This window comes from Sciurus carolinensis, chromosome 9 (genome assembly GCF_902686445.1).
Source record: "Sciurus carolinensis chromosome 9, mSciCar1.2, whole genome shotgun sequence".
Classification (NCBI taxonomy): Eukaryota; Metazoa; Chordata; class Mammalia; order Rodentia; family Sciuridae; genus Sciurus; species Sciurus carolinensis.
The window spans coordinates 8,300,385-8,326,898 of NC_062221.1; the positions used below are offsets into that span (position 1 = coordinate 8,300,385).

Genomic DNA, 26,514 nt, shown 5'->3' on the forward strand with positions numbered 1-26,514 from the left:
GTGTCTCTGAACAGACACTTTTCAAAGGAAGTCGTACAAATGGCCAATAAATACATGAAGAATGTTCAGCATCTTTAACCATCAGGGAAATGCAAATCAAAACCATTGAGTTTCCATCTCACCCAGTTGGCGTGGCTTTCATCAAGAAAATAAAAAACAGCAAATGCTGGTAAAGGATGTGGAGAAAAAGGAACTCTCACACACTGTTGCTAATGCAACTTAGTGCAACCATTGTGGAAAACAAGCTGGAGGTTCTTCAAAAAGCTAAAACTAGAATGATCCAGCTACACTTCTCCTGGGTATGTCCCTGCAGGAATCTGTCAACACATGATAGAGTTACCTACATACTGTTTGTCATGACCTTACTTACAATAGCCAGGTTATGGAAGCAGCTTAGATGCCCATCAGCAGATGAATGGATCTAGAAAATGTGGTATATATACCCAATGGAGTATTACTCAGCCATTAAAAAAATATTATGTCATTTGCCAATAAATGGATGGAACTGGAGGTCATGATGTTAAAGCAAAAAGAGCCAAAATAAGAAAAACTGGTATCATATATTTTCTCTCATCTGTAGAATTTTAAACAAAAAGATGACATAAAAGCAAAAGGGAAATTTTTAGTGCAGGGGAAGGAGATCAAGGGGAACTGGGAGGACTGGTAAGAGGAGGCAGGAAGGAGGATGGATACAATCCGTTCATGCGTTGAAATGTCCCCATGAAACCCATTAATTTGTGCAATCGGCGTGTGTTAGTAATTAAATATTTTTTAAGAAGGTGAATGCAGAGACAGACGAAGGCCACGTGGTGATGAAGCAGGGACGAATCCATGCAGCTCCTGCCCAGGAAGGCTGAGGATTGCTGGCAGCCACCCAGGCCAGGAGGCGGGTGTGGCATAGCCTCTTCCAGAGCCTCCAGGAAGAACCAGGGCTGCCAGCCCTGCACTTGGACCTCTCGTCTCCTAAACCGTGAGTTGTTCTGAGCCTCCTTCTTGGCGTTCTTTCTCACAGCAGCCGTGAGAAGCCGTGCACTTCTTGCGGACTCCCCCGGCCCTTTGCTGGTTTCCTCCTCCTGGCACACTCTGGTGCTGCGCCTTCCTTACGCTCTGTCCCTGGCGCCCTTCAACAGACAGCCTCTGTTCCGCCCCGGGCATCTAGGAAAGAAGTCCAGAAGGCAGCCTGCCCGATTTCCCACCCTTCCAGCCTCCACAATTAGTCACGGCCTCCCAAGGACACTGCACGCTATAAAATTATTTTCAAGAGGAATGGAGAAGCAATACTTGCATGTGATTTAAAACCATGCAGCAGGAGTAGACAGACAAGCGGAAGAGATGAGACCCTTCAAGTGTTCAAGTGTGGAAGGGAAATGAAAGTGGAGGCTGCCATTTTGACGTATCCCAAACCTGCCCATAACCACAGAGCCCAAACTCGTCAGCCTGACGTTCCTACAACCCTAATCTCTGCATGAGACATAAGCTTTATGTCCTCTTCAGTGTGATTCTGTGAAAAACCAACCAGCTGTGGGTCAAACAGGTTACACGGCTCTACTTCCCTAAAAGAGAACGCTAATGTATCACCGCCATCACAAGAAGGTCGACGCTCGTCCTTCTTCACACTGTCTACACGGCCGCCACAAGTGCTGGGAGGCGAGATCCCTACATGCTCTGTTCCAAGTCTCCTGGTTGGTGAACTGTTCTTCTGAATGTGCAATAAACTCTTTAAATTTGTCTAACTTGATCTGATTTTATTTTTGACATATGGAAGTTTAATTGTCATTAGGAAAATATTAACTTTAACGACATGGTGTAGCCATTTCAAAAAAGATATTACAGGCGATTAATAAATATATGAAAAAGTGTTCAACATTTCTAGTCATTAGGGAAATGCAAATTAAAACGACTCTAAGATTTCATCTTACTTCAGTTAGAATGGCGATTATCAAGAATACAAGCAATAATAGATGTTGGCGAGGATGTGGGGAAAAAGGCACACTCATACATTGCTGGTTGGGTTGCAAATTGGTGCAGCCACTCTAGAAAGCAGTGTGGAGATTCCTTAGAAAACTTGGAATGGACCCACCATTTGACCCAGTTACCCCACTCCTTGGTTTATACCCAAAGGACTTAAAAATAGCATACTACAGTATCACAGCCACATCAATGTTTATAGCAGCTCAATTCACAATAGCTAGATTGTGGAACCAACCTAGATGCCCTTCAATAGATGAATGGATAAAGAAACTGTGATATATACACAGTGAAATATTATTCAGTCATAAAGAAGAATGAAATTATGGCATTTGCAGGTAAATAGATGTAATACAGAATATCATGCTAAGTGAAATAAGCCAATCCCAAAAATCAAAAGTCAAATATTTTCCCTGATAAGTGGATGATGATATATAATAAGGGTAGGGGGGTAAGGGGTGAGAGAAGAATAGAGGAACTTTAGATTATGTTGAAGGAAATAAGAGGGAGAAGGGGTGTGAAAATGGTGGAATGAGACAGACATCATTACCCTATGTACGTGTATGATTACACAAATGGTATGAATCTATATCATGTACAACCATAGAAATGAACTGATGTACACCATTTGTGTACAATGAATCAAAATACAGTCCTTAAAAAAATAATTTTAAAAAGATATTAGATCCCTATATGATACCATATTTCAGAATAAATTCCAAGTGATTCAGCAATCTAAATGTAAAAATAAATGGGGCATAAGAGTACTAAAAGAAAACAAAAATGAATTCTTAGTAACTGGATTTAACAAGAATTTTTAAAGTTATAAAGAAAGATCCCAAAGCAATAATAGAAAATCCCAATAAATTTGACAATATAAAAATAAAGGCATTTTTTTTTTTTGGCAAGGCCCAGAATGTCCTAAATAAAGGCAAAAGACCAATGAAAGCTAGTGGAAAATATTTGCAACTTATATTGTGGACAAAGAACAGATCACTTTAATATATAAAGAGTCCCTAAAAATAAAAAAGAATAAAATCAAAAAATCTAAGTGATAGAGGGCAGTAGTCCCAATCACAAACAGATTGCAGAAAGATTCACGAGGGGCCCTTAGTCATGTACAACAATATTCAGCATTAGTCATAATAAGATCGATCTACACAGAGATATCATTTCTCACCTACCAGACTGGTGATGATTCAAAAGCTTGACATCACGCTGTTGGCAAGTCCGTGGGAGAAACAGGAACCACCAAGCACGCCTATGGAGGTGCAGAACAGGATGAACCCTGCTGGAGATAATTAGTAAAATCTGACGATTACGGTCACGTTCTCGACCCTTCGACCCAGAAAAACCATTTCTGGGGCATGACATTGAAGGTACACCTCCACAGGTGGGAAACATCACCTGTACAGAGCTGTTCATCATGATCGTTAGAGGTATCACCTGCGTATGGAGGAGGTAGGGACAGAGTGAAAATGAAGGACAGGAGTGACAATTCTTCCCATCTATCTTTTTGCTATTGCTTTGATTTTTGAACCAAGAAAAAGCGATTCATTAGCAATGTCATAGATACTTTTAGAATTAAACTTTAAAACTGAATCTAAAAGGAAATGAGCGAGTGTAGCAAATTATTACCAGATTTCTTGGCAGCCCTTTTGTCCTTGGGTCACAACTCACCAGGGACGTGGAGAGTTCTGTGTGCAAAGTGACCGGAGCTGTGCTGTTCGCTGTTTGGTTTTGGTGCTGGGATCAAACCCAGAGCTTCACACAAGCAAGGCGCACACACTACCACTCAGCTCCATCCCCAGCCCTGGACCAAACACAGTACACTCTAAAGAGAAACGAGAGCGCCAAAAATCGAAGCTTTAGGCTTATGATTAATTCATATTAAGGTATTATCAGTCTTATCCTTCTAAAGCTATTTAGGTGCATCATATAAAATAGAAGCAAATATGCTAAGGCATCAGGAGCCAAGCGTTTCCGTGTGGTCCTATAGAAGACCGCTCCTGGTCTCTGCGGATGCCCAGGGAAGGGTTGCAGTGAAGTTTGATGCTGTCTGCATTTGAGGGTTGGGTTGGATCCCTCCCTGACTGGCACACGCTTGCTCTCTCGCCCTGCACCTCTGCCATGGAAGGTCACAGCAAGGAGGCCCTCATCAGTCACCAAAAGGATGCCAGCACTGTGCCCCTGGACTTCCCAGCCGCCAGGTTCACAGGCCAAATTAATCTCTCTTCTTTATAAATGACCTCGTCTGTGATGTTCTGTTGGAGCAACACAAAGTGAGCCAAGATACGTGAAGGAAATTTCCCAATGTCCTTCCCTCAAATCAAAGTGCACAAAGAGTTACGGAGTGAAGTAAGTTTCTCGCTCACATCTGAACCTCATCCACCAGCTGTTCTCCCTGGATACGACTGGCCTTAGCCGAGGTGTGTAGGAAGTTGCTGCCTTTTGGTGCCAAATCCCCTCCGTTTGACGATGAGTCGCCGTCCCGCTGTTTTCAATGGGCGCAGTGCCGAGCTTTGCCAGCAGAGGGCAGTCCAGGGAGACTGAATGGACGCTCTTTCCGGGGATCTTGTCTGCTCCTGGGCTGCTGTGAAGGTGGAGTTCACCCCAGCAGGTTCTGGGGTGCCCTGACTGGATCCCTGCAGGCAGCTCTCCGGCAGTCCAAGGAGGTGCCCAGCGGGCCTCTGCACCAAGTCAGCACCACCCAGAAAATGCAGCTTCAGCCTGCTGGGTGCCAAGGGGAGTTTCTAGCTCACCCGCCCTGGCCTGTGACTCCCAGATTATTGACTGATCAGCACTGACCTGCAACAACCCAGCCAAATCCTTCACCACCAGGGCGAGGTCTGCTTCCAGCCTGGGGGAGCACCCCCTTCCCAGGCCACTCCTTCCTTGGTGTTGTTCATGAGCCCTAGGGGACTCTTCAGAGCCCTCTTATTCCCTCTTCAGGAATTTCCAGTAAATAACTAGTCATTCTTTATACCAAACCTTCTCCATTCCAATTATTGTATGATTTCTGATCAGTAAAACAGCTTCTTGTCATACTCCTCCACAAACGCTGTGCCTACGCAAGTATGTGTACACACTGTCACACTGGTTTGCTTTATAAATGGCAACATTCTATACAGTTGTCTTTAAAACTTCAGCTATCACTGCATATCAACATGTATAGATTTATCTCAATTTTAACAGCAGCATAGTATTCCATTATACAGTTTATGCCACGATCTATTTGACCAGTTTCTTATTCAAGGGGAAGTAGATATTTAGTCTTTTCTCTCCACAAATGCTACAGTTAATTTTTTGTTTGGTAGGTCTGTGTGCCCATGTATAAGCATGTCTTATGAAAAATGTCACTTCCTAGAAAAAATTCTACTCTTTTAAATTCTCTCTAGACCATCTCTCCACCCACTGCCACCACTTTATAGGAATTCTTAATTTAAAAAAAAAAAAGTGTGTAATATTTTTTCTAAATTAGAATTAAGAAAACATTTTGCATACATTTTAATTGCTTAAGGAACATATAAAAATCAATGCAAACTATATCCCGAGGAAGATTAGCATTAGATTCTTGAATACAGGCGTGTCCATGCAAATCTTTCTCTATGTTCCCAGAACATGAATTTCTCTGAAGAATCCTTTATATGCTTTTTAAAGTCAAGAACGTTTTCCTCGTACTCGTATCAAGTTGGCCTCTGCCCGCTCAGCTGCTGTCACAAAGTATAACAAAGGACTTTAGGTTGGGTGATTCGTAACCGATAGAAATGCATCGCTTGGTTCTAGAGGCTAGGAAGTTCACCATCAAGTCACCAGCAGGTTCTGTGTGGCGAGGGCTGGTTTTCTCTGCTCCAGGGATGTTTCTTCTGTGTGTCCTCACACAGCGGAAAGGCCAGGCAGCTGCCTTCAACCTCCTCATTGGGAGGCTGAGCCCCTTCACCACAGCGGGGCCTTCATGACGTCATTTCCTCCTAAAGCTCCTGCATGGTGATACTGTACGACCTTGGTGACACTAGCTTTCAGGTCACAGTCGTCCCTAAAGTGGTCACAATCACGTGGCTGGAGCATGGTCGTCCACACGCCTCCTCGTGGAGGCCGCTGGATCCTCCTTCCCCCGGCAGCAGCCGTCTGGCCGAATCGGGGGCAGTCCTCGGACCTCTCCACTTATTTTACCAGCACGTGTGTCTTCTTATTCTTCCAGATTGCTTTCCCTTCCCTCCCTGTTCTCCACCCGTCCGTCCTCAAGCCCTATTATCCGTCTGTTTTTCTTTTTTGAAGTGAAGTGTCTTGAGAGATGATTTCTACACAAACTCACACACACACACACACACACACACACACACACTTTGACTGAACAGAGTTGTCTAACCACCAATACAATAAAAACGCTCTGTGAAGTGTTTCTACCTCCCTGAAGGTTCCAGGCACCCCTTGGTATCCACTGTCCTCGCCCTACCGCAGCTCCCACTTGGAATTCCCAGATGAAAATACCCTTCCAGTTTTGGGGAGCATTGCTGTTCATACACGTGACTACCTAGGCCCTTTTTTTTTTCAGTCCTATTTTATGAAGAATTTCCCAAATCCAGGAAAGTTTAAGAAATGAGTACAATGGACCTCCAGATTCAAATTCCACGATGATGTCTATTCCATCCTATTTGCTTTATTCATGGATCTGTCATTATTCCCTTCCTCCTGCTTATTTTGCTAAACCATTTCAGCGTAAGGTGTGCGCATCCCCTAAATATGAGAACGATCTTCTTCAAAGCACCATTGTTAGACCCCAATTCAAGACGTCCTTCCACCACTTTCAACACTACCAAATACTTTCTTTCCAGTTTGTCCAGTTGTCCATAAAATGTGTGTCACTGTTGCCGTTTCCAAACCCAGGTCCGATCAGCTTCCCATCCTGTGTTCGGCTACCAGGGCACGTTGCACTTGACCGAGTCTCAGGTTGCCCTGCTACCAGCGTCTTAACTTGAAGACTCCGTTCTGCAAGGAATCTCGCTGACCCCTGCTCCACTTCAAGAAACCAAGGTTAAAACTATTGGAGGCTCAACATTTTGTAGTGCAAATCCGCTGCCGAACATCTTTACTTCCCCGACTCAACTCTGGAGCATCCCGAAGAGAAGGCACGGTGTCCTTTTCCTCCAGAGTCATGTGTCCTCAGGAATAAGTGACTGAGATCAGCTTCTCATTGTGAGAAACTCAAATTTAAAAAATGGACCCTGGGAGGCTGGTGGGCATGACAGTGATCTGGGCAGACGTGCCCACTCCAGGAGGCTGCTGGGGAGCTTTGGGTAGGAATTGCTTACGCGTTTCCTTCTCTCCATGGCCAAAAAGCTCCATGGTCACCATTAGTTAGAGATAAACCTAGAGTCTACTGGCATTGTCGGTATTTGGGCCAGATAATTCTAGAGAAAGAATTGTAAACATAAAACTCAGGAAGCCTTCGTCCAAAGGGCCCACATCTGTTTACACAGCTGTTCTGCTGTTTTTCTAATGTGTTTTTAAGCAAATATTCACTCCCAGTGGGTCTCAAAATTGGGGCCTGACCAGGACTTTGTGCCCTGGGTCCAAGTAGGAAATCACAATTCACTTATTTTGAACTCTCAGGGTGAAATTACTCCCTGAATAGTAACCTTTTCTGCTAATACCTATTTTGTCTTTGTGGCAAACTTTTATTTTTGATACATTTACTTCCAATGCTTCCTCTATTCCGCCTTCCCATCACCTGTGGGACAAATTCCAGGATCACACATTGACTCTGACTCCAAAGTGACTCCCAGATTGCGCACCAAGACTATTTTAGGTGGGGTGTTTCCTCCTGAGTCACCCAGCCTGGGAGCAGGCATCCTGCGGATTTCCTCAGCTCTGCTGTGGAGAACAGGAAGCCAAGACTAGAAGCAGCCAATGAGCGTGGCCTCCCCCTGACCCTTCCCTGTTCCCGGGGATCAGCAAGAAAGTCCTGATTTAGGAAGAATTCCTTGGCAAGAAAATCAGGAGCTTACTGGAGGCAAATAGCTTCAAGGATGTCATTTATGATCAGACACATACTTTCAGAGGCAAGTTAAAAAATGAAATTGAGGACATTTTTTAGTCCTCTGGGGAGATTTCATTAGATATTTCCACTAATGGGATCACCAAATACAAGGAAACTGTTCAATTTCCTTTTTTCACAATCTTATCAAATTTTCCAGCCAGCGATGCCTTCTTTGTTCGCTTCTGTTGCTGTTTCTGGACAGTCTTCCAAATGGCAACTGGTCATCCGTGTCCTCTGAAGTCTTCATAACTGCCGGTGAACTGAAACCATCATTAGAGACACTATTTGGGGAGTGTCGGGCCCTGGGCGAGGCCCTTCCCTGACCCCGTTTCCACCACAGACATCACTAATCTATCTAGGTAATCTCTCTGGCCTGCACGTCCCTCCCACCGAAGTCCTCATCCCTTCAAAACAGCACCACAGGCAGCCACTGCTCAGTACTCACAATCTCCCCCACTTGAAACCTAATTGCAATGAAGCAAGAAGTGATCCGTGCATAGGAATGTATTAAGCAAGGGTGGACGCGACGCAAGAGTCCCAGCGGTATGAAGGTCTGGCCTTAATTTATAGTTCCTGAGCAAGTTTTTTTTTTTTTTTTTTTTTCTGAGCAAGCTTTAGAAACGTTTCTTAGATCCATGTTTCTGTGCACACATAAGATGGGGCTAACTGTGTTCTCACCTCACTGACACTGGAAGAATTTCTTATGGGGGATTTTTTTGTTTTGTTTTTAATACTTGCGGAAGCTTCTGGCTCACTTAGAAGATTCTTATTTTGAGGGAGCCCCTGACTGAGAGTGACAGCTCACCTCACTGACATGGACAATTCTAGAAGCTGGGGCCTTTTTACACGGTGGAAAAACTCAGAGACTCCAGTCTCCATAAGCATTAAGACCATGGATTCTTAGGCGCTCCTCTCCAAATGCTGGCACTAAACCCTTCTTAGGAATCTCATCTGATTACACCTTCTCAGAGCCCTGCAATCCCATCTGGTACAACCCAGCAGCTCCTGGGCTCTTGGTGACCACTGACCCTCCTCAGGGAGTATCCCGTCTCTCCTTTCACGCTCCTTCCTTCAGTGCTGGTTAGAAGCTCCGTGAGCGCAGGATTCCTGGTGGGGATTTGGCGAGGACGTGTCCCTGTCCACGACATCCCTCTTAGGTCTCCTCTTCACCCATTCCTGAAACGACTCTATGCCCTCAAATTCAGCTTCCCACTCTCCGTCTTTCTAGAGCTCACTCCTGCTCTGTTGCCCCAAACCAAAGGTTCCCCTATTACACGGGGACGTGTGAGTTAAAAACCCAGCCTCCCTGCCTGCTCCTCCCACTCTTTCAAGTGTTCCCAGTCCCTCACTCGACTCGCTCTTTGCCCCTGATCCTGAGCCTCTGCCCCTCTCTGTCTGTGTGGTTCCTGCCTGGCAACCCCCTCGAGTCCTGGTCAAGTCCAGCTCTCCTCCCCTCTGCCCGTGCCTTGCTGCTGGGCCTCCCTGGGAAGGGCACCAGGTCGCCCGGCCTCACCCCCAGTTCATGGTCACGGACTCCAGCGCCTGCCCCTTCCCTAGCCCACTCGTCGTCCTTCTTCCCAAGCCAGCTGTTTGAACTTCTCCCTCTGAGCTGTCCACATCCTTCCTGTTCTGGTTTAGATAGGACCTGTCCCCCAGAAGCTCGTGTTTGAGAGGATGCAAGTATTTTCAGAGGTGAAGGGACTAGATCATGAGGGTGGAACCTAATCTGTGGATTAATCCACTGATCTGGATTAACTGTGGGCCGGTGGGGTGTGGCCAGGGGAGGTCAGGGGGCCTGCCTTTGGGGTTTACATTCTATCTCTGGTGAGCGGCGCTCTCTCTGCTTCCTGGTGCCGTGTCCTGAGCTGCCTTCTCCCCCGCCCACACGCCCTTCCACCACGACGCTCTGCCTCACCTCAGGCCCAGGGCCATGGAGCCGGCCAACCAGGCACCGAACCTCTAAATCCATGAGCCAGATGAACTTTTCTCCTCCACGTGACTCTGTCAGGTCTTTTGGTCACAGTGATGACAAAGCTGACCCACCTGCCCATCCTCAATCTCGGCAGATCCGCTGCTGCACCGAGGAAGCGGAAGTCATCAGAAGTCCCCACTGGCCGCCTCCAGGCCCGTGTGCTCCGTCGTCCTTTCTGTTGGTAGGGGGGACCTGGCCCTGCTGCCACCTGAGCCCAGCTGCCCGCTTCTCCCCGACTGGAGGGTGTGCTCGGCACTTCTCCTCCCTCCACCGTCCCCCAACAGAGCACAGGCACACCGTGATTCTTCCCATGATTTTCCCTGACTCCCGTGTTCCCTCCAGCTTCCTCTTGCTCCCTTTACACTGAATCTCTCCAAGAGTCACCTCCTGTTCCAATTCCTGTCCTCCACTCCCTCAGGATCCCACTCTGGCTGGAGTCTCGTCTCTCCAGCCACGAAAACTCCTCTTACCAAGGCCACCGCTGACCCTCCAGTTCTCACTCGGCCGACACCAGGTCTTACTGGCAGCATTTAACTCAGTGGGTCCTCTCCCTCTGCCAGGAAACTCAGCTTTCCAGAATTGCCTCCTGGTGTTTCTTGTGACTCACTGGCCACTTCTCAGGCTCTCTGTTGGCTTCCTCTTGTGTCCCCAAGCTCAGCCCAGGACTTGGTCCGGAGGCCTTTTTTCTCCCATTCACCCCACTGAGACGGTCCTGTGTGCGCTCCATCCCGACTTCTCCCCTGAACCTCACCGCTGTGTGTCCAGCCGCCTAAAAGGCATCTGCACTGGGATTTCCACGGGTGTTTGACCTGGACCATGCCATCTTCCCCTCCCAGGCCTGCTCTGGTTCTCTTGCTCATTTCAGCTCATTACAACCTCATCGCTCCGGCTGCTCAGGCCCCAACCGGGCAGTCATCTTTGACACCTGTCTTTCTCTTACCCCTGCATCTGGTCAGTTACCAAATCCCATCGGCTTCACCTTCAGAATGCACGGGGACTCCAGCCTCCCCTCACATGCCCGCTGCTGGGGTCGTGGTCTGCCACCGTCCACTCCTGCCTGGATGGTTGGAATGCTGTCTGAGCGCCTCTCCTTTCTTTGATGGACAGCCATCATCACCTGTTCACAACCCTTCGCCCAGAGTCGGCCTGTTAGGACCACGTCATTCTTCTGCTCAGAAGTAATCTTCCGTATTTAACTCCTCTTATCTCCCTCTCTTGGCTCCAGCCCCAGTGACCTCATGGCTATGGCTCACTTCGGCCTCAGGTCTCCGACGCTTCCTGTTCTCACCGCCTGTGATGCTTTCCTCCCTCGTTCTCTGCCTGGCTCCCATTCTTGACCTCCTTCAGGTCTGTGTCAGATGTCACGTTCTCACTAAGACCTTCCCTGACCACCCTGTTGGAAATTACATCCGGCCTCGAGTGCCTGTCCCTGATTTCTCTGAACCACATGTATCGCCATCTAAGCTGCCCCATGCTAGTGTGTTGAGTGTCCACTCCACGGAGGCAGGGATTGGCACTCGAATTCGCAGATCTCTTCTCCGCTCTTAGCACAGTGCCTGGCAAATTCTTTTTTTTTTTTTTTTTTGGCGGTGCTGAGGTTGGAACCCAGGGCTTTGTGCTTGCAAGGCAAGCACTCTACCAACCGCGCTATATCCCCAGCTGTGCCTGGCAGATAGTAGGTGTTCAAACTACTCAACCAGAAATGATGCTGCTCTTTCCACTCATGCAAGCCCTTCAACAGATGTGACTTTAGGTGCTTTGATATCTTTTGGGGGTGGGGGGAGTCAGTCTGTCGTCCAGACTTTGAGATGCACTTGGATCTCAAAGTGCATCCAAAACACATACCCACACCCAGAAGGGGTGCTGAGAAACCTCTCTGGCCACCATAGCACAAGGCCACTAGTTTCTACTTTTGTTTCCTTTGAATCCAAAAGTGATTCCATATATCCCAATTTTCTAAAAATGTATCACAATGCTTTTTTATAATCATGTCATCTGAAAACGATTCTCATAAAAATGATTTTTTGTTTTCCCAAATTAAAAGCATATATGTTGAAGCATCTTAACAGTTTCAGGAGGACTATAAGATAATTAAATGTAAATGCTTCTGGGGTTTAGATTTAAGACCATGATTCAGAACTCTGAGTATACAGAGGAGTAAATAAGCCAACTTTCTTCTTATCTCTGCACCATTTTGACAATTATGTTCCCATAATAGCCCTTTGTATCATTAATGATGACTCTGAGGCTGGGAATGTAGCTCCCTGATAAAGCACCAGCCTAGCAAGAGTGTTCAATCCCCAGCACTGGAAATAAAAAAAAAAAAAAAAAAGATGATTTCTAATGGCTCCCATTTATTGCCAACTGGCTGGCTGTCTCTATGTGCAACTAACTGAAACTGTGTTTTGTACAAATAATCTTGTTCAAACATCTTCTCATTATCTTTCTGGGCAAGGTACTATTTTTTGTCCCCATTTCACAGCTGAGAAATTGAGACTTAAGCAAAGTCAAGCAGGTCCTGCAGAAAGGGGAGGAATGAGGTTCAGCAATTGTAGGATTCCCATCCACTGCCGTCCACGCGGTCTTTAATGTGATGGTTCTGACGTCATCATAACTAGAAGGTATCTGCAGCTCTTTACAGTTAAGGCAAGCGTCGGGTAAGAGAGAATCCCCGATCTTTATTTAGGGTCACAGAGCCCGAGTCCGCCTTCTTTTATCTCCTTTTCCTTAACAGTAAGAAAGGTTTGTGTCGGTGCCCGTGTGACTGCTTCAGAGGCAGAGGTGATGGACGGGGGCTCTGGGAGGACCGTCGAGTCATGAATTGGGATGCTTGTTACCAATCCCTTCTTAGTCCTCTCTGTACTCCTTCCAGCACGAATGGTGCCTAATAATAGCTACAGAAAATCATAAAGAACGCTGGGTGAAAGAGAGAGAGAAAAAGGTCTGAACAGGCCACACTCTAACCCAAGCCTCCTGGGTAGGTTTCTCTTGAACCCTCCGTTCAACGCCAGACTCCGTTCCAGCTCCCTCCCCAACTTCCTTCTTCAAACATGCTCAGGGTTGTCGGTCGCGCTTGAATCCAGAGGAAAATGACTTATTTTCAGGAGCAGTGACAAACAGCGCATTCCTCTGGCACAGGATGAAGACCAGCTCAGCTCCTCAGCCCTCGATCATTGTCTATTGTTCTCCAAATAGTAAACCAGTATTTCACACCAGATTGTTCTGGGCTGCAGTTGTAGTCCAAGTCCTGGCTCCTCATAAATATGAAGTGAAGCTTTCTGACCCAGAAAGTGACAGGTAATTAAAGAAAAAAAAAAGAAAGACAAAGACAGGTACGAAGAAGAACCCCGGCGTATGTGGCTGTCTCCTGGACTCTGCAGGCTGTGAGCAGGCCGCAATGGGGTCTCGGAAGTGTGGCGGCTGCCTGAGCTGTCTGCTGATTCCACTGGCACTTTGGAGCATCATTGTGAACATATTATTGTATCTCCCCAACGGGCAAGTTTCCTATGCAGCCAGCAATAAGCTCACCAACTACGTGTGGTATTTTGAAGGAATCTGTTTCTCAGGTGTCATGGTAAGTGTGACTTTGGAGATTTGGGGATTGCAGAATGGGGGCCTGTTAGTAAGGATGGCCTTGTACCAGGTCAAAGTACTGAACACCGGGGAAGCATTCTACTCACCTTGGCTTTGGGATTTGGAAGATGGAAGAGTAGAGGGGCCATTAGTCCTTCAGGGTTTGGGGTGTAGCTTTGTTTTCGACCAACTATTCAGCAATGTAGCTTTAGCTATGCAGGAAAGGAGTCCAAAAATAAAGTTTGTGGGACACTGGCCTATAAAAATATTTTGCTGAAAAAATCATGAAGCCAGTGTATCAATTTAAGCTATTTCATCTCCGGTGGCATTACTCTTTTCTAGAACGGATTTTCTGTCTGCACGCATGGTTTCTTTAACCTGGGGCAGGGGTAGTAAAACAGCAAGAAAAACTGGGGACTTGGAGATCCAGACAAACCTTCCTTCAGATATAAGCTCTGTCCTTTGTGTCAGGAGACCTTTGGCAAGATACTCAAACTCAAAGCCGCCGGGTCCACATTTTTAAAATGTGAATAATGATGTTTACTTTCCAGAATAATTGCAGGGATTAAATAAAATCTGATAAAGGGCCCTGGACAGAGACTGACAGGTAGTGGGTAGGCAGTGACTGTCGTAATTATAAACATTCATCAAAGAATGGGCCACGTTATCAGTAAATAGTCCTATATTATCTCTCTTAACGTGGAGGATGTTTTTGAATATGAACTCAAAATTTGTCACTGGTAAGAATCCGTGAATGTTTTCCTGATGGCTTTGTGTTCTTCAAAAATAAATGAGCTGATAGTAAATCACGTTGGCAACTCAGAGGAAAAGACGCTTTTCCTGGGGTCCCATTTCTGAAAACAATAAGACACTGTGCACTGTAAGCTCACGAGACTGCCAATCATGTGGAAGAAAATTCATTATAATCTATCTCTGCACTTGGGAGTATTTAATTATTATAACATTTGAACAGCTATGTTGGAAAGCAATTTTCATTTACTTTTGATTTCATTTTGGTTTTGCATATTAATTCAGAAGACTACTTAAAGTAGCAATACCCAATGCTATTGAAGTTGCCATATAATAGGTACACAACTAGTCTTAGTGAATAAAAGTAAATCTTTTGGAGAAGAGATTGGCACAGAATATTAAGGTCCATAAAAATGCTTATGTCTTTCAACTCAATAATTCTAAATCCCATCATTCATTTTGAGGAAATAATACAAAGTAAGGAAAGAGTTCTTAATGGTTCTTATAGCATTATTTTAAAAAGCATCCTAGCAAAGAAATGGCTAAATAAATTGGAATACACTCTCTTCATGGAGTGATAAAAATCATAATTATGAAAATATAACAACATTGAAAATGTACATTATTTTATGTGAAGTGAAAAAAGATACAACAAAATATGATAAATTTATTATTGCAACTATAGAAAACATACAGAAATGAGAAAACTCTAGAAATAAATAGGTTGAAATGTGAAGGTGGTGGAATTGTGAATAATTTTCCTCCATTATTTTTGAGTCCTTCATATTGCTGTAGCATTTTAAAACAAAAAACGAAGGCAGGCTCTTTCAACAGTCAACAGCTAAGCAACAGGACTCCAGGGTCCAGGGCTAATTATTCCTACCAATATGATAATGATGCTGGTTACTGTTACTTCAGCTTTATCTTATCATTGTTTCCATCAATACGTAATTGCAATGAATGGAAGAATAGGCATAAATGAGATTAAACCAGAATCTACGAGAATCTGTAATAATTAACGTTGTTGGAAGGAGAGACACACAGGACTCCTGGACTTGTATTCCAGGTACAATTTAAAACTGGGAGAAAAACCCATTTTCTAATTTTTATTTTCTAGGGATCACTGCAATATGTGATTGTAAAGTCCTGATTTCATGCAGTTCTGATTCCACTTTAGGAGAAGGGTGAGAAATGTAGATAAACAGGTAAAGGGACAGATAAAGAGAGCCCAAGGTGTTTGGAAAGTGGAGATGCTGGCTGCAAATGCAGAGTGACAGTGGACAACTTCTCAGGATTCGTGCCGGACCCTGAGAGCACACGGCCGACGGAGGGTTTCCTGTGGGCCCTGGTTCATACCTGTCTTAGCAGAATTCAAAGAGTAAAGAAGTCCACGTTCTTTCCAGAGCTTGAGCCCTTCGCCTGAGATACCAAGAAAAGAAGTAGAAAGCATTGAATCCCCCCCATTAGCTGGCTTAATACAGCTAATGCACTGGAAATTCTTGATTACATGGAGGAACTGAACTTCCTTTAGAGATGAAGTTTGAGACTGACCATTCTCACCTCCATTCCCAAGGGCAGTAAGTGGAGAGACTGGCAGACTGCAAGCTCTGGTGGATGATTTTCCTTCATTCTCCACCACAGAGGCAGGGGAAGTGTAGGTTGCTGGCTACCGTGGCACGCTCATGTCTGTACCCTCTCCTCCTCATCATCCATTCTCTTTGTTTATTGCAAACCACAAGAATGGTAGCCAATATTGATCCATCACTGTGAATCCAGCACTAAACTCAAAATGTTACGTATTGTCTCATCACGACTCAGCGGGGTGAGTTCTGAACACCACTTTTTAGAGAAGGACTCCCAAGTTCACACAGCTAGAGAGCAGCAGAGTTGGGATTTGAACCTGAGTCCACCTGACACCAGAGTCTGTGCTTGGAATCCCAGTGCTCTGCTCAGGAGCTTGAGGGTAAATGAGCTTCCATTTCTGACATTGTCTCCTCCTCCTACAGATGCTTATAGTAGCAGCAGTTCTTCTGGTCCTGGACAATGATAGCAACTACAAATGTTGCCAGAGTGAAAACTGCGGAAAAAAGTACATGGTAAGGGCGGCAGCTCGGGGATAGTGGGGCAGATTCCAGCTTTCTTTCCTCTCAGTCAGTAGCATGAAAACCCGGACGCCATCTTACCCTCTTGGCCCTTCGCTCACACCAAGTGTTCTCCAGAAATGTCTTCCACTTTGCTTACCTATAGCCTCTGCCTTTGTTCTGATGGTACTTTTCTAGGACCCAGGATTGAAAGGCCCATGGAATTGGGAAAGAACAATACTTTTTCCTCATTGGGTTTCTGGAAGTCTGTTTTTTCCCATGCCAACTTCACTGAGGACTAATTTCCATATGATAAATGGCATCCATCGAAAGTACATGATTCCATGAGTTTTGGCTGTTGGATGCACCGTGAAGCTATTGCGATAATCAATATGTGAACATTCCCATTACCCCCAAAAGATCCGCTCAGTCCTTATAGATTGGTTAGTGTTTTATGTAAAATGAATCTGACAGTATTTGTCTTTTTATATGGTTTCTTTCCCCTGCACAATGATTTTTAGATTCATCCATGTGACTGGGTATACGTGACATACGGTTTTGTAAAAATTGGAACTTTAAAAATAATTAAAATAGAACCAGGGAGAGAAGTGCCACCCAGTTTTCTAAGCCCAAGCTCAGCAGGCCCACCTGAGATCTGACTCTCCCACCACTGTCCTCTTCCTCTCCCTCCTTCTGGTCTTTTCTTCACATTTGCATAACACTTATAGTTCTTTCACATTTGCCCAGTGGATTAGATTGTCATTGCTCCTATTTTACAGAGGAGGGGCTTGTGGATCCAAGTGAACTTGGGATTGATTGACTGGGAGGAACTTGACCAGACTCTGCTGGGTACTCTGCAGCAGGGGTTCCACCTTGTGACCACCCAGGAACTTGCAAAAATATTAGCACCTGAAGTCCACCCCTGGGGTCACTCATTTAGTTGGTTTGAACACAGCCTGGGCATGATTTCTTTAAAAATCTCCCCAGCAGATTTGAATGTGTAGCTTAAGATGGTTTGGCCAATTTTCTTTGACTAATGCCTTTGGAAAATAAGATTAATTGCTTAAACTTGGCACTATGCCTCTTGTGAAGAAGAATAAAAAAAGAATCTAAATACATCTTGTGTGTGTGCTCTTAAGCAATACACTCAGACATCATCCCTGTCCCATAGCTACTTTTATTATAATTATGGAAGAGTTTTCAAAATTGGGTGAAGCAGTAGATCCGGTAAACATTTAAGCTGTGATACTCAGGGAAATTCTAGGAAACAAATGAACATATCATTAAGTATAGAATCAAAATCAACACACTCACTTCACCTTAACTTCCTATTAGCCTCTCCAGCACAAATGGCAGCTAGGAATCATCTGACGTTACAGTCAGTAAAATAATTTAAACAAAGGATTGCAAGCTGAGATGGTTTTTATCCCGAAAGTTGCAGGTTTGTCCTCTGCATTCTGGTCTCGGCTGCTGGATTTATCTGCATGTTCCTATTTTCCTGTCTTTCTCGCCCCTCCAATCAACATTTCTGATAATAAATTAATTTTCTCCCAAATCCAACTACCCTTGTGGGTGTCCTTGTTTCTGTCTCCTTTCCTCCCAAGTTCCAGCTCTGGATTTTTTTTTTTATTATTACATCTCCAGCCTCTTTTCTAACCCTAAGTGTTTTCCTCCCATGTCTGTCCTTGTCCCCTCGTCTCCTAGTTGTCTCCAGCGGGGTCCTCACCCATGGGCTCTTCACTTCCTGCTCTGTGCCGCCAGAGCCAGAGAAGTACATCTTGGTCCCATCATTTCTTTGCTCAAAAGTCACTTCCACGACTTGTCAGAAAAACAGCCTATTCTAGGTCTCAGGCGGACTGGTTTCAAGTGCACCGTGGGCACCAGGAAGCAAGGAAGTACTCAAGAATGACAGGGATGTGCCAAGGAATTGGCCGCAAGGGGCCCCCAAGGCCAAATTTGGACCATCTGGGCACCTGAGAAAGGAGTAGCAGCTATGGATCATTGCACATTGGATTATAAAATATATGAGTCCACAACAATATTGAAAGAGAAAAGCAGAGAGGGAGAAATGGGTAATGGAAGTCCTTCTGTGCAGAAAAGTGGTCACCTGAAATTCAGAGAAATGATAAAATCAATAAAGCAGCACATTGTGATGCCCTGTGTGGTCACTGGTGACCAGTGAGGTCATCAGTGGATGCCAGGTCCGTCACTTGAAATGTTAGCAAGCAGACTTTGACCCTGTCTCAAAGGACTCCCTCACCAGTCATTTACTAGTTGCAAAATGGAAAATAAACCTCCATGGGGGAGAGATCTGAGGCACACCTTTAACCAAGAGAACACGCTCAGCCTCAGTAGCATGAGAGGCTCATGGTGCACCCCACCATTCAGGTGTTCTTGCCTGGATGTCTGCACCCGAAATGAGGAAACAGGCAGAAAAGCTCAGAAAGTGGAACTTTCACAAGACAATTGATGAAATTCTTCAAAAAATCTGATCTTATGAAAAACAAAGTCAGACTAGCGTAGAAAGAGACATAACCTTGCACATAGACCTTCACTGGATCCATTACAATTAAAGAGTTACAAAACAATGAAGTGTTTTAACCTTAGGAAAGATTATGCTGTGTATTTAGAGGTGAGAGGCCATGATGCCTGCAGACCCACTTTCAAATGGTTCAACAACAACGTAGTATGAATATGAGCTTGTATGCACCCACGTGTGCATAAGCAGATACATACGGGGAGAGAGCACCTGCGCGGGAAGGTGCTCTAATAGGTGAGTTTAGAGAAAGAGTGTACAGGGTTTGTGGTTTTATGTTTTCAACTTTTTATGTGGATTTAAATATTATTTAATAAAATGTTGGAACAGGGTGCGCCCCCTGCCAAGAACAAAGAAGTCCAGACTCCTTGATCGGGCATGCAAGCCGTCTCTAGCCTGGATCACCAAGCGGCTTCGGAAGCTCCTTGAGGCCTGAATAGATCTGTCCAGTCTGTGTCCCCAATATGAACCCCAGGGCCATCTGGTCCTCAGAGTTGCCCCCTCACGCCTCTGAGTGAATGCTTCTCGGGTCAGACCGGCCTATCCCCTCTCTCGCATCTCTGTGGGGCCCTTGCTCCTGCTCCCCACATGGAGAAGAAGCCCCTCTGTCACTGCCGTCCTGTGGACCCGAGCGTGAACATCTAGCAAACACCTCTGCCCCCCCTTACATTCTCATATGTGAAGGTTTTAAAATACCATCTTCACAAAGGAAACAGAGGCCATAGCTTATTCTTAGAGAAGCCACCCGGCCTAGGAAATAACAGGTCTCAATAATTAGCTACAGGTGATTGATCGCACCCCTTCACTGAGATTCTGTAAGAGGTCTTTGTTATTTTGATAACGAACTTCCAGAAAAAAAGAAGACGTATTGTAAATGATCTGATTCCCGCTAAAGATAACAAACAAAAATCATTTGATTTGTGTTTTCATGATCAAGCAGGTTGGGATCAAATTTTCCCGTCTTTACGAAGCACGTGATATTACCAGGCTGCCGTGGGTACCGATGAGCGGGGGTGCCGGGACAGACCGTCTCCTGTTTTCCTCGTTCTATGACACTCGCCTTCTTCTGTGTCTATTTAGGCCATGTTGTCGGTTCTCTTTTCCGCCCTGGGAACTGCCTTCTCTGGATACTGCCTGGTCATATCGGCGCTGGCTCTCCTCCAGGGCCCGTACTGCCGCACTCTCCGTGGCTGGGAATACGCCTTTGAAGACACTGCAGGACGGTAAGGAGTGATTCCCCAAACCAAGGAGCTCAGGCATCAGAAGCCCTGTCCTCCTGTCCCATTGTCCACGCTTGCTCCGGGGTTCCCGTGGCTACCTTGGTGCAGCGTTTTCTTGTCACCGATACCCGGATCGGTGTGTTCATTCCCACACACGTCTTTGTTTACCTGGTTATCTTCTCTGGGCTCTGAATATGTTTGTACTCAAGATTTTGAGGCTGTCATGGATTTATTCAGGAAAAGTTACATTTTTCCCATATTTCAGATTAAAACCTTGTGGTTCTCTGGCAACCGATGGAGCTGGGGTCTGACTGGTTTCAGTGCCTCAGTCTTCTTTTGTGGCCATTTTGGATATGGTCTGTTAGAGTGGCAGGGAAGGAATGGAGGTGTCCTTGGATCGTGCCACTCTGAGCTACAGCAGTAGGGGACACAGAGACAGAACCAGGCGGGACAAGCAGGGAGGTGCAGTCGGATCCAGGAACATAACTGTGGAAGGAGCCAGAAGCTTCCTCAGCTTGTAGTGAAGAAGGGTCCAGAGAGATGCCCTTGCTCAGGAGGCTGGTGGCCCGAGTACCCCAACCCTGTCTCTCAGAATGCCTCCACTGGCCTTGCGCTGGCCTTACTGGACTGCCAGGACCTGTGGAGGCAGCTCAGGAGGAAGCACAGCCCAGAAAGAGCGGCAAGGGAAGCGCAGTGCACCTCCCTGGCTTCCTCCTGTGCTCGGAATGCAGTGGGATGAGAGCAGCAGCCTCTGCCATCCCCTGGGGAGTCCCATTTACTTCTCCTGGCCCTGCGAATGGCTCTCTCTGCTCCGGGGCCTTGTGGATGTGAGGTCTCCCGTGCAACCTGGGCCCACCCGGCACGGCTGCCTTCACCGTGAAGGTTCGGCAAGATCACACCTTCTGACCTCTTAGTAGACAGGTCTCCTCTTGGGTCGGGAGAACCCAGACAAGAACCTCAGGCCTGCTAGTGCATTGGAGATGACACTCCTATGGGACTGAAGGGGCTCAGGAAAGAGGACCTCACTGTAGAATTTCCCACATGGGCAAAGTCCTTTTTTAAATCAACGTTTTCCTATCCCCAAACCAAAGCAGCTTTCCCCTTCACAAGTCTCTCCATCACTTCCTTCAGCTGCCTTCTCCTGCCTCTGACTACATAAAAATGTTGGGAGGTGAAACATTGTTTGCAGGCCATGCAGGAAAGCTAAGTCTCTGGTCTCCCAGAAGTTTCCAAGGTTTGGCAAATGCAGGGAAGACAAGGGATTAATATCAAAATGATGAATATTAGTTATTCATTTATGCAACAGATGTTTATTGAGCACTACTATGTCCAGAACTTGGGCTGAATGCAGTGAGAGAGAATCAGAGCTCAATTACAGAGGTTCCCTCCCTTCCAGGAATTCACAGAATTGATAGAAGGGTCTACTGAGGTGGCAGCCTTAGGGTAAATACTGCCCTTGGAGCACAGGTCTTTGATGCTTATAGGTTTGGATTTAAGTCTCCCAACACCTCTCTATAAGCTGTATGATCTTAGCCAAATATATGGCTTTCTCTGAGCCTCTGAAATTTGGGGAAAATAATCATACCTACCTCACAGAGCTGAGAATCATAATGGATGTGATGCACAAATAAGGTGTGATAAACGCTCAGGTGTGCCAGGTTTCATTATTATCAACATCATTACCCTGCAGACTCCTTATGTCCCCTGAATTCTCCATCTGCCAGCGGGCCAGAGGGTCCAGCCACTGGTACCATGACTAGCGAGGATCCCGAATCAGTTTTCATTCAGCGAACATTTGTTGATCTTTACGTTGTACTGAGCACTGCCTTCGGCCTTAGACAAATGAAACAGAATCAGTGCCCTTAGCCTTCCGTCTGGTTAGGAAATAGAAGCAGATGCAGATAGCGATGCAGACACAGATGCAGATGTAGATCTAGAGATAAACATCTGGGTGGAGTTCTACACGTGACGTCAAAACCACAGCAGCTTCTCTATTCCTTCCCACCCAGCCGGTGCTGTTTTTGAGGAACGGTACCCTGGCCTGGGAAACCCAGACTCCCCTCAAGCCAGCTGGGTTTTAAGTGCTGGATGATCTATGCATTATGTGCATGCAGAAGAGTCTGGAGAAGGGATCTGGAGGGACCAACCTCCCTCATGGTCGTGAAAAGGTCTGTGATGGGTCAAGGTCAAGGTCAAGGGTAGCAGAAAATCATGCCTGTATCATGCCTTACAGGTTCCAAAACATTTTTACATGCTTCTCACCAAATAGTCACAATCACGGGATATGTTAACCCCATTATCCAGATAAGACTCTGGAGGTCAGAGGGGTAAAGTCCCTTGCCCAGGGCCCTGCAGTCCCAGGAGTGCCAACTCAGTATTCGGTGCTCTTTATGGCTTGGGATGCAGACGGTTAGCAATATCCAGAAATTCTTAGAGTGCTTCTGAGTTTCCAGAGCATTGGAAAGGAGGAAATAAAGAAAGAGAGGGGGTTAGGGTTAGAGGGACTGAGAAATGGAACTTGCTCATCCAGACCTGCTGAGTCAGGTACATTTGGGGTTCCAGCCAACCTTCCCATCATCCCCATGCTGGCTCATTTGGTTGCATTGAGAAACACCGTCGAAAGGGCTTGGACAGAGCTGAGGAATTTCTAGGGGAATCTTTTTTATTTTGCCATATCTGTGATTTTATGTTCAGAACAAGTCTCCTGCCCTGACTGTCTTCTGAACTCTCTGTCTTGGAATCTCTCAACACTGCTGACCTCCTCTGCTGTTGACCCTTCTGGGGTTTATTTTTCCTCCTAATCACTGAGACTGCCTCCAAGGCGGACAGCACGTTTGAACTAAGCGTCTAGCTCAGGGGCTGTGCATACAGTGTTCAATAGATGATCTGAAGGAGTCTTCAAATATATGAATTCATATTACTGTCTAATATTACTACATGCTAATCTGATGGTATGAGAATATCGTTAGGTTTTAATGATAAAGTATTCATTTCCCAAACGTATAAGTGTCTGTAGATTCCGCCTTGGACCCTGTGTGAGCCCCTGCCGGGTCTGGTTGGCCACGCCCTCTTCTCTCTCAGTTTCCTGACAGATTCCAGCCTGTGGACCCAGTGCCTGGAGCCTGCGCGTGTGGTGGAGTGGAACGTGATTCTGTTTTCCGTTCTCATAGCCCTCAGTGGGCTGCAGGTGATCGTCTGCCTGGTCAGAGTGGCCATGCAGCTTTCCAAGATCCTGTGTGGCACCTACTCGGTCATCATCCAGGTAGCGCTGGCCCTGGGCTCTTCCCCTTTACCCCGGGGGGTGGGCTCTGCCATTCCAACATTTGCTCCCATTTCTACTGCCCTACATTTACTCAAGCTCCAAATTCTCGATTTTGTTCTGACATTCCAATGCATCTGCTGACTTGCCTCAATGGAATGAATCATGTCAAGAAGTGTGGAATCCACACGCCATCTTGTATGGTGAAAACAGCCTAAGAGTTTTGAATGAGTGACATTTCATTTCTCCATGTAGAGATAACCAAGAGCGTGAAGATATTGTACTGTTATTAGGAATTTTCCTGCACATAGGATAATGGAGGGCTCAGGACTTTATCTCACTATTGTTACTTTCAAGTAATAAGATGTCTTTATACTGAGGACATTAACAAGTGGTTTGAGACAGGGGAAATGAAACTATTTCAACCTCAACTGCTAAAATACTGATGATTTAATTATGGTTGCAATGGCTAAACCTATTTAAGAAGTCAAGAGTGAGGAAGACATCATGAAGGAGGAATCTCAGGTTTTAACAACATGCAATATGTTAACACCTCCCTGAGCAGTCTCAGAGAGATATTTTCCTATCCTAGCATGTTTTGAATATGATTTATGTTTAAGTTGCTACCTGGAGGATGGATTATTAACCAAGACAATTTCATAACTTGACTCATTTTGGTTTTTCTTTTTTCCATAGCCTGGAATCATTTGAACATGGACAAGAGTGTTTCTGTTGCTAAGATACAGCAGCCAACCTAAACCTCAGATCCACCGATACCTTGAGGGTGACCCTGGATGAGGGTATTTCCTGCCCTTGGTGTTCATTGTGCCTATTTGTGAAATTTACAGTCATTGCTGGAAGTGCCAATCAGGCCACCTTTGAACTTTTTTCAAACCAATGTGTCAGGAACTTCACAAGTATGTATAGTTACGCCCTTCAACCAAAAAGTCCATTTCTAAGAAACTGTACTATGGAAACAAATAAGAATGTAAGAGAAAATTCTATGCAAATGTGCATATTGCAACATGGCTTAATATTCTGGAATATTAGAAATGCCCAAAAAGTCTTCCCCTGAAGAATCAGAGTGGTACATTAAGTGTAAAATTATATGCTAATTATGAATGATGTTTTAGAGGTTAGGAATAATGCTATATAGAAGAGACAGGTTACAAATTTCTGTTTACAGCATTAGCATAACTATTTAAAACAAACCACCAAATAATCAAAGTTTAGGATAAACACTAAATCTAGTAGGAAACAACAAAATATCAACTGTGATTGATTTGGGTCAGAGATGATCTTTCTTCCTACTTTTCCATGCTTTTGAAGTTTTCTTTATTAAATGTGTTTTACTATAGATTTTTAATGACTCATATTTTTACTATTAAATTTCTCTTTTTCTTCAACCTTTAAAAGTACATGCTTTCTTCAAATATTTCCCAACAATAGTATCTGTAAAAATCACAGAATAGCACTTCAACTCTCAACGAGGAAAATAGTGACATAGATACGCCAAGAAGAATTTTTTTTTATAAACGCACATAATCTGATTCTTGGTTTTATTCTCTCGCTCCTGGTGGTGGGCGTGGTGGACTAGAATAGTAGCTGTGAAATAAATGAGCAGCTGGGGACCTTCTCTCTGGGCTGCAGGAAATCTGTGGATCACTCGGTGCCAGTGTCGTGGGAATTGCCACAAGTCTGTGTTGCTCAAAACAAAAGTATTGAAGGTAGAACTTTTGGAAGCCTTCCACCTGAGCACACCATGACACCTTTGAGGTGCACAGCCATGTCTTATATTTCACATCATCCGTGGGGCCTAGCACGCAGTGGGTCTGCGGGCCCTCCACGCGGACATGCATGCCAGCCTTTCTGCTCTCCGTGTTGCTCTGCCGAGCACTGTCTGCATCACAGCTGCTGGGCTTCGATACGTCTGCCATTCCCCACTGCCGTCCTCCATGCACATGGTCAATACCTGCTCTGAGACACACACACACACACACACACACACACACACACACACACGATGTATTCTGGAGTCAGATTGCTCAGGTTCAAATCTGGGCTCTGCCTTAGCTGTGTGACTTTGCAAGTTTACTTAACATCTCTGTACCTCGATTTCTGAATCCGTAAAACAGAAACAATTATTGCTTTATTGTGAAGATTAAGTGGGTTAGTACATGTAAAGCTCTAAAAATGGAATAACTTAAATCAGAACCAAGGTGCACTTGGAGCCCAAGATCCAGGACACCCTGAACTGGAAACGTGACACTAGCAACAAAAGAGGTAGAGGGTGAAGGAAGGAAAGAGGGACGTGGAGAGGACATGACATTAGAAATTTGGGAGAGAAAGAAGGAGGAGGTGAGCAGCAGGCAGCGCTAGGGTAGACTCCCCAATCGACAGTACAGGGCAGACCATCAGAACAAGAAGGTCAACTCTCCTTATGTCCCGTCACCATGTGCTTCGTGGCCATATCCTCGGGTTCCTGGAGGCCCTGCCCGTGGCCCATACGCTTCCACCCCTGGGAAGCCGAGTAGTGGGTATTCAAGGTCACGCTGGGAAAGCCGGCCAGCGCTGCTTCCTGCTGTGTGAGCTGGAGCCGGAATCAGGACAAGGTGGGTCCTGGGGGAGCTGAGGCTCCTGGCCGCCACTGAGGCGCGGAGTGGAGCTTCAGCACGGGCAGCTGGGCCGGCCGGCAGGACACACGGACCCGCCACGGAAACCCTTTTACTTTAGAGAGCGCGCTGGACTTGGTGCTGGGTCACTTGGGTCAGAAATAACATGGTGCCTGATCCAAAGAACTTAGCCAAGTCAAAGAAAATGCTTTTTAAGGATTGAGATAAAAATACATGCGCAGCCATCCCTGTGATCTCACTCCTGCCTGAAGTCACTTTGAATTTATGATACGAGTTTTCTTCCTTCCTTCCTTTTATTTTTTTTTGGTAGCGGGGATTGAACCCGGGATGCTTAACCACTGAGCCACATCCCCAGCCCTTTTTATATTTTATTTATAAAAGGTCTCACTGAGTTGCTTAGGGCCTCGCTAAATTGCTGAGGCTGGCTTTGAACTCGCAATCCTCCTGTCTCTGCCTCCCGAGCCGCCGGGATTATACGCATG

At 45.7% G+C, this 26,514-nt stretch overlaps 1 protein-coding gene across 1 annotated transcript; it reads left to right on the top strand.

Annotated features, from left to right (window-relative positions):
* The first annotated feature begins 13,069 nt into the window (after positions 1-13,069).
* On the top strand, positions 13,070-24,862 carry Tm4sf18 (transmembrane 4 L six family member 18). Its single transcript, XM_047564448.1, has 5 exons — positions 13,070-13,554; positions 16,310-16,399; positions 20,001-20,143; positions 23,222-23,402; positions 24,096-24,862. Exons 1-5 carry the CDS (start codon positions 13,378-13,380, stop codon positions 24,108-24,110), a joined length of 606 nt encoding a protein of 201 aa, XP_047420404.1. The 5' UTR covers positions 13,070-13,377; the 3' UTR covers positions 24,111-24,862.
* The last annotated feature ends 1,652 nt before the right edge of the window (positions 24,863-26,514 follow it).

What these genes read in the sequence shown, in the direction of transcription:
- Tm4sf18 (XM_047564448.1), top strand. Translation starts at nt 13,378, where the DNA reads ATGGGGTCTCGGAAGTGTGGCGGCTGCCTGAGCTGTCTGCTGATTCCA. An exon ending in ACTGCGGAAAAAAGTACATG is followed by an intron (nt 16,400 to 20,000) that starts GTAAGGGCGGCA and finishes GTGTCTATTTAG; the next exon opens with GCCATGTTGTCGGTTCTCTT. An exon ending in TTTGAAGACACTGCAGGACG is followed by an intron (nt 20,144 to 23,221) that starts GTAAGGAGTGAT and finishes CTTCTCTCTCAG; the next exon opens with TTTCCTGACAGATTCCAGCC.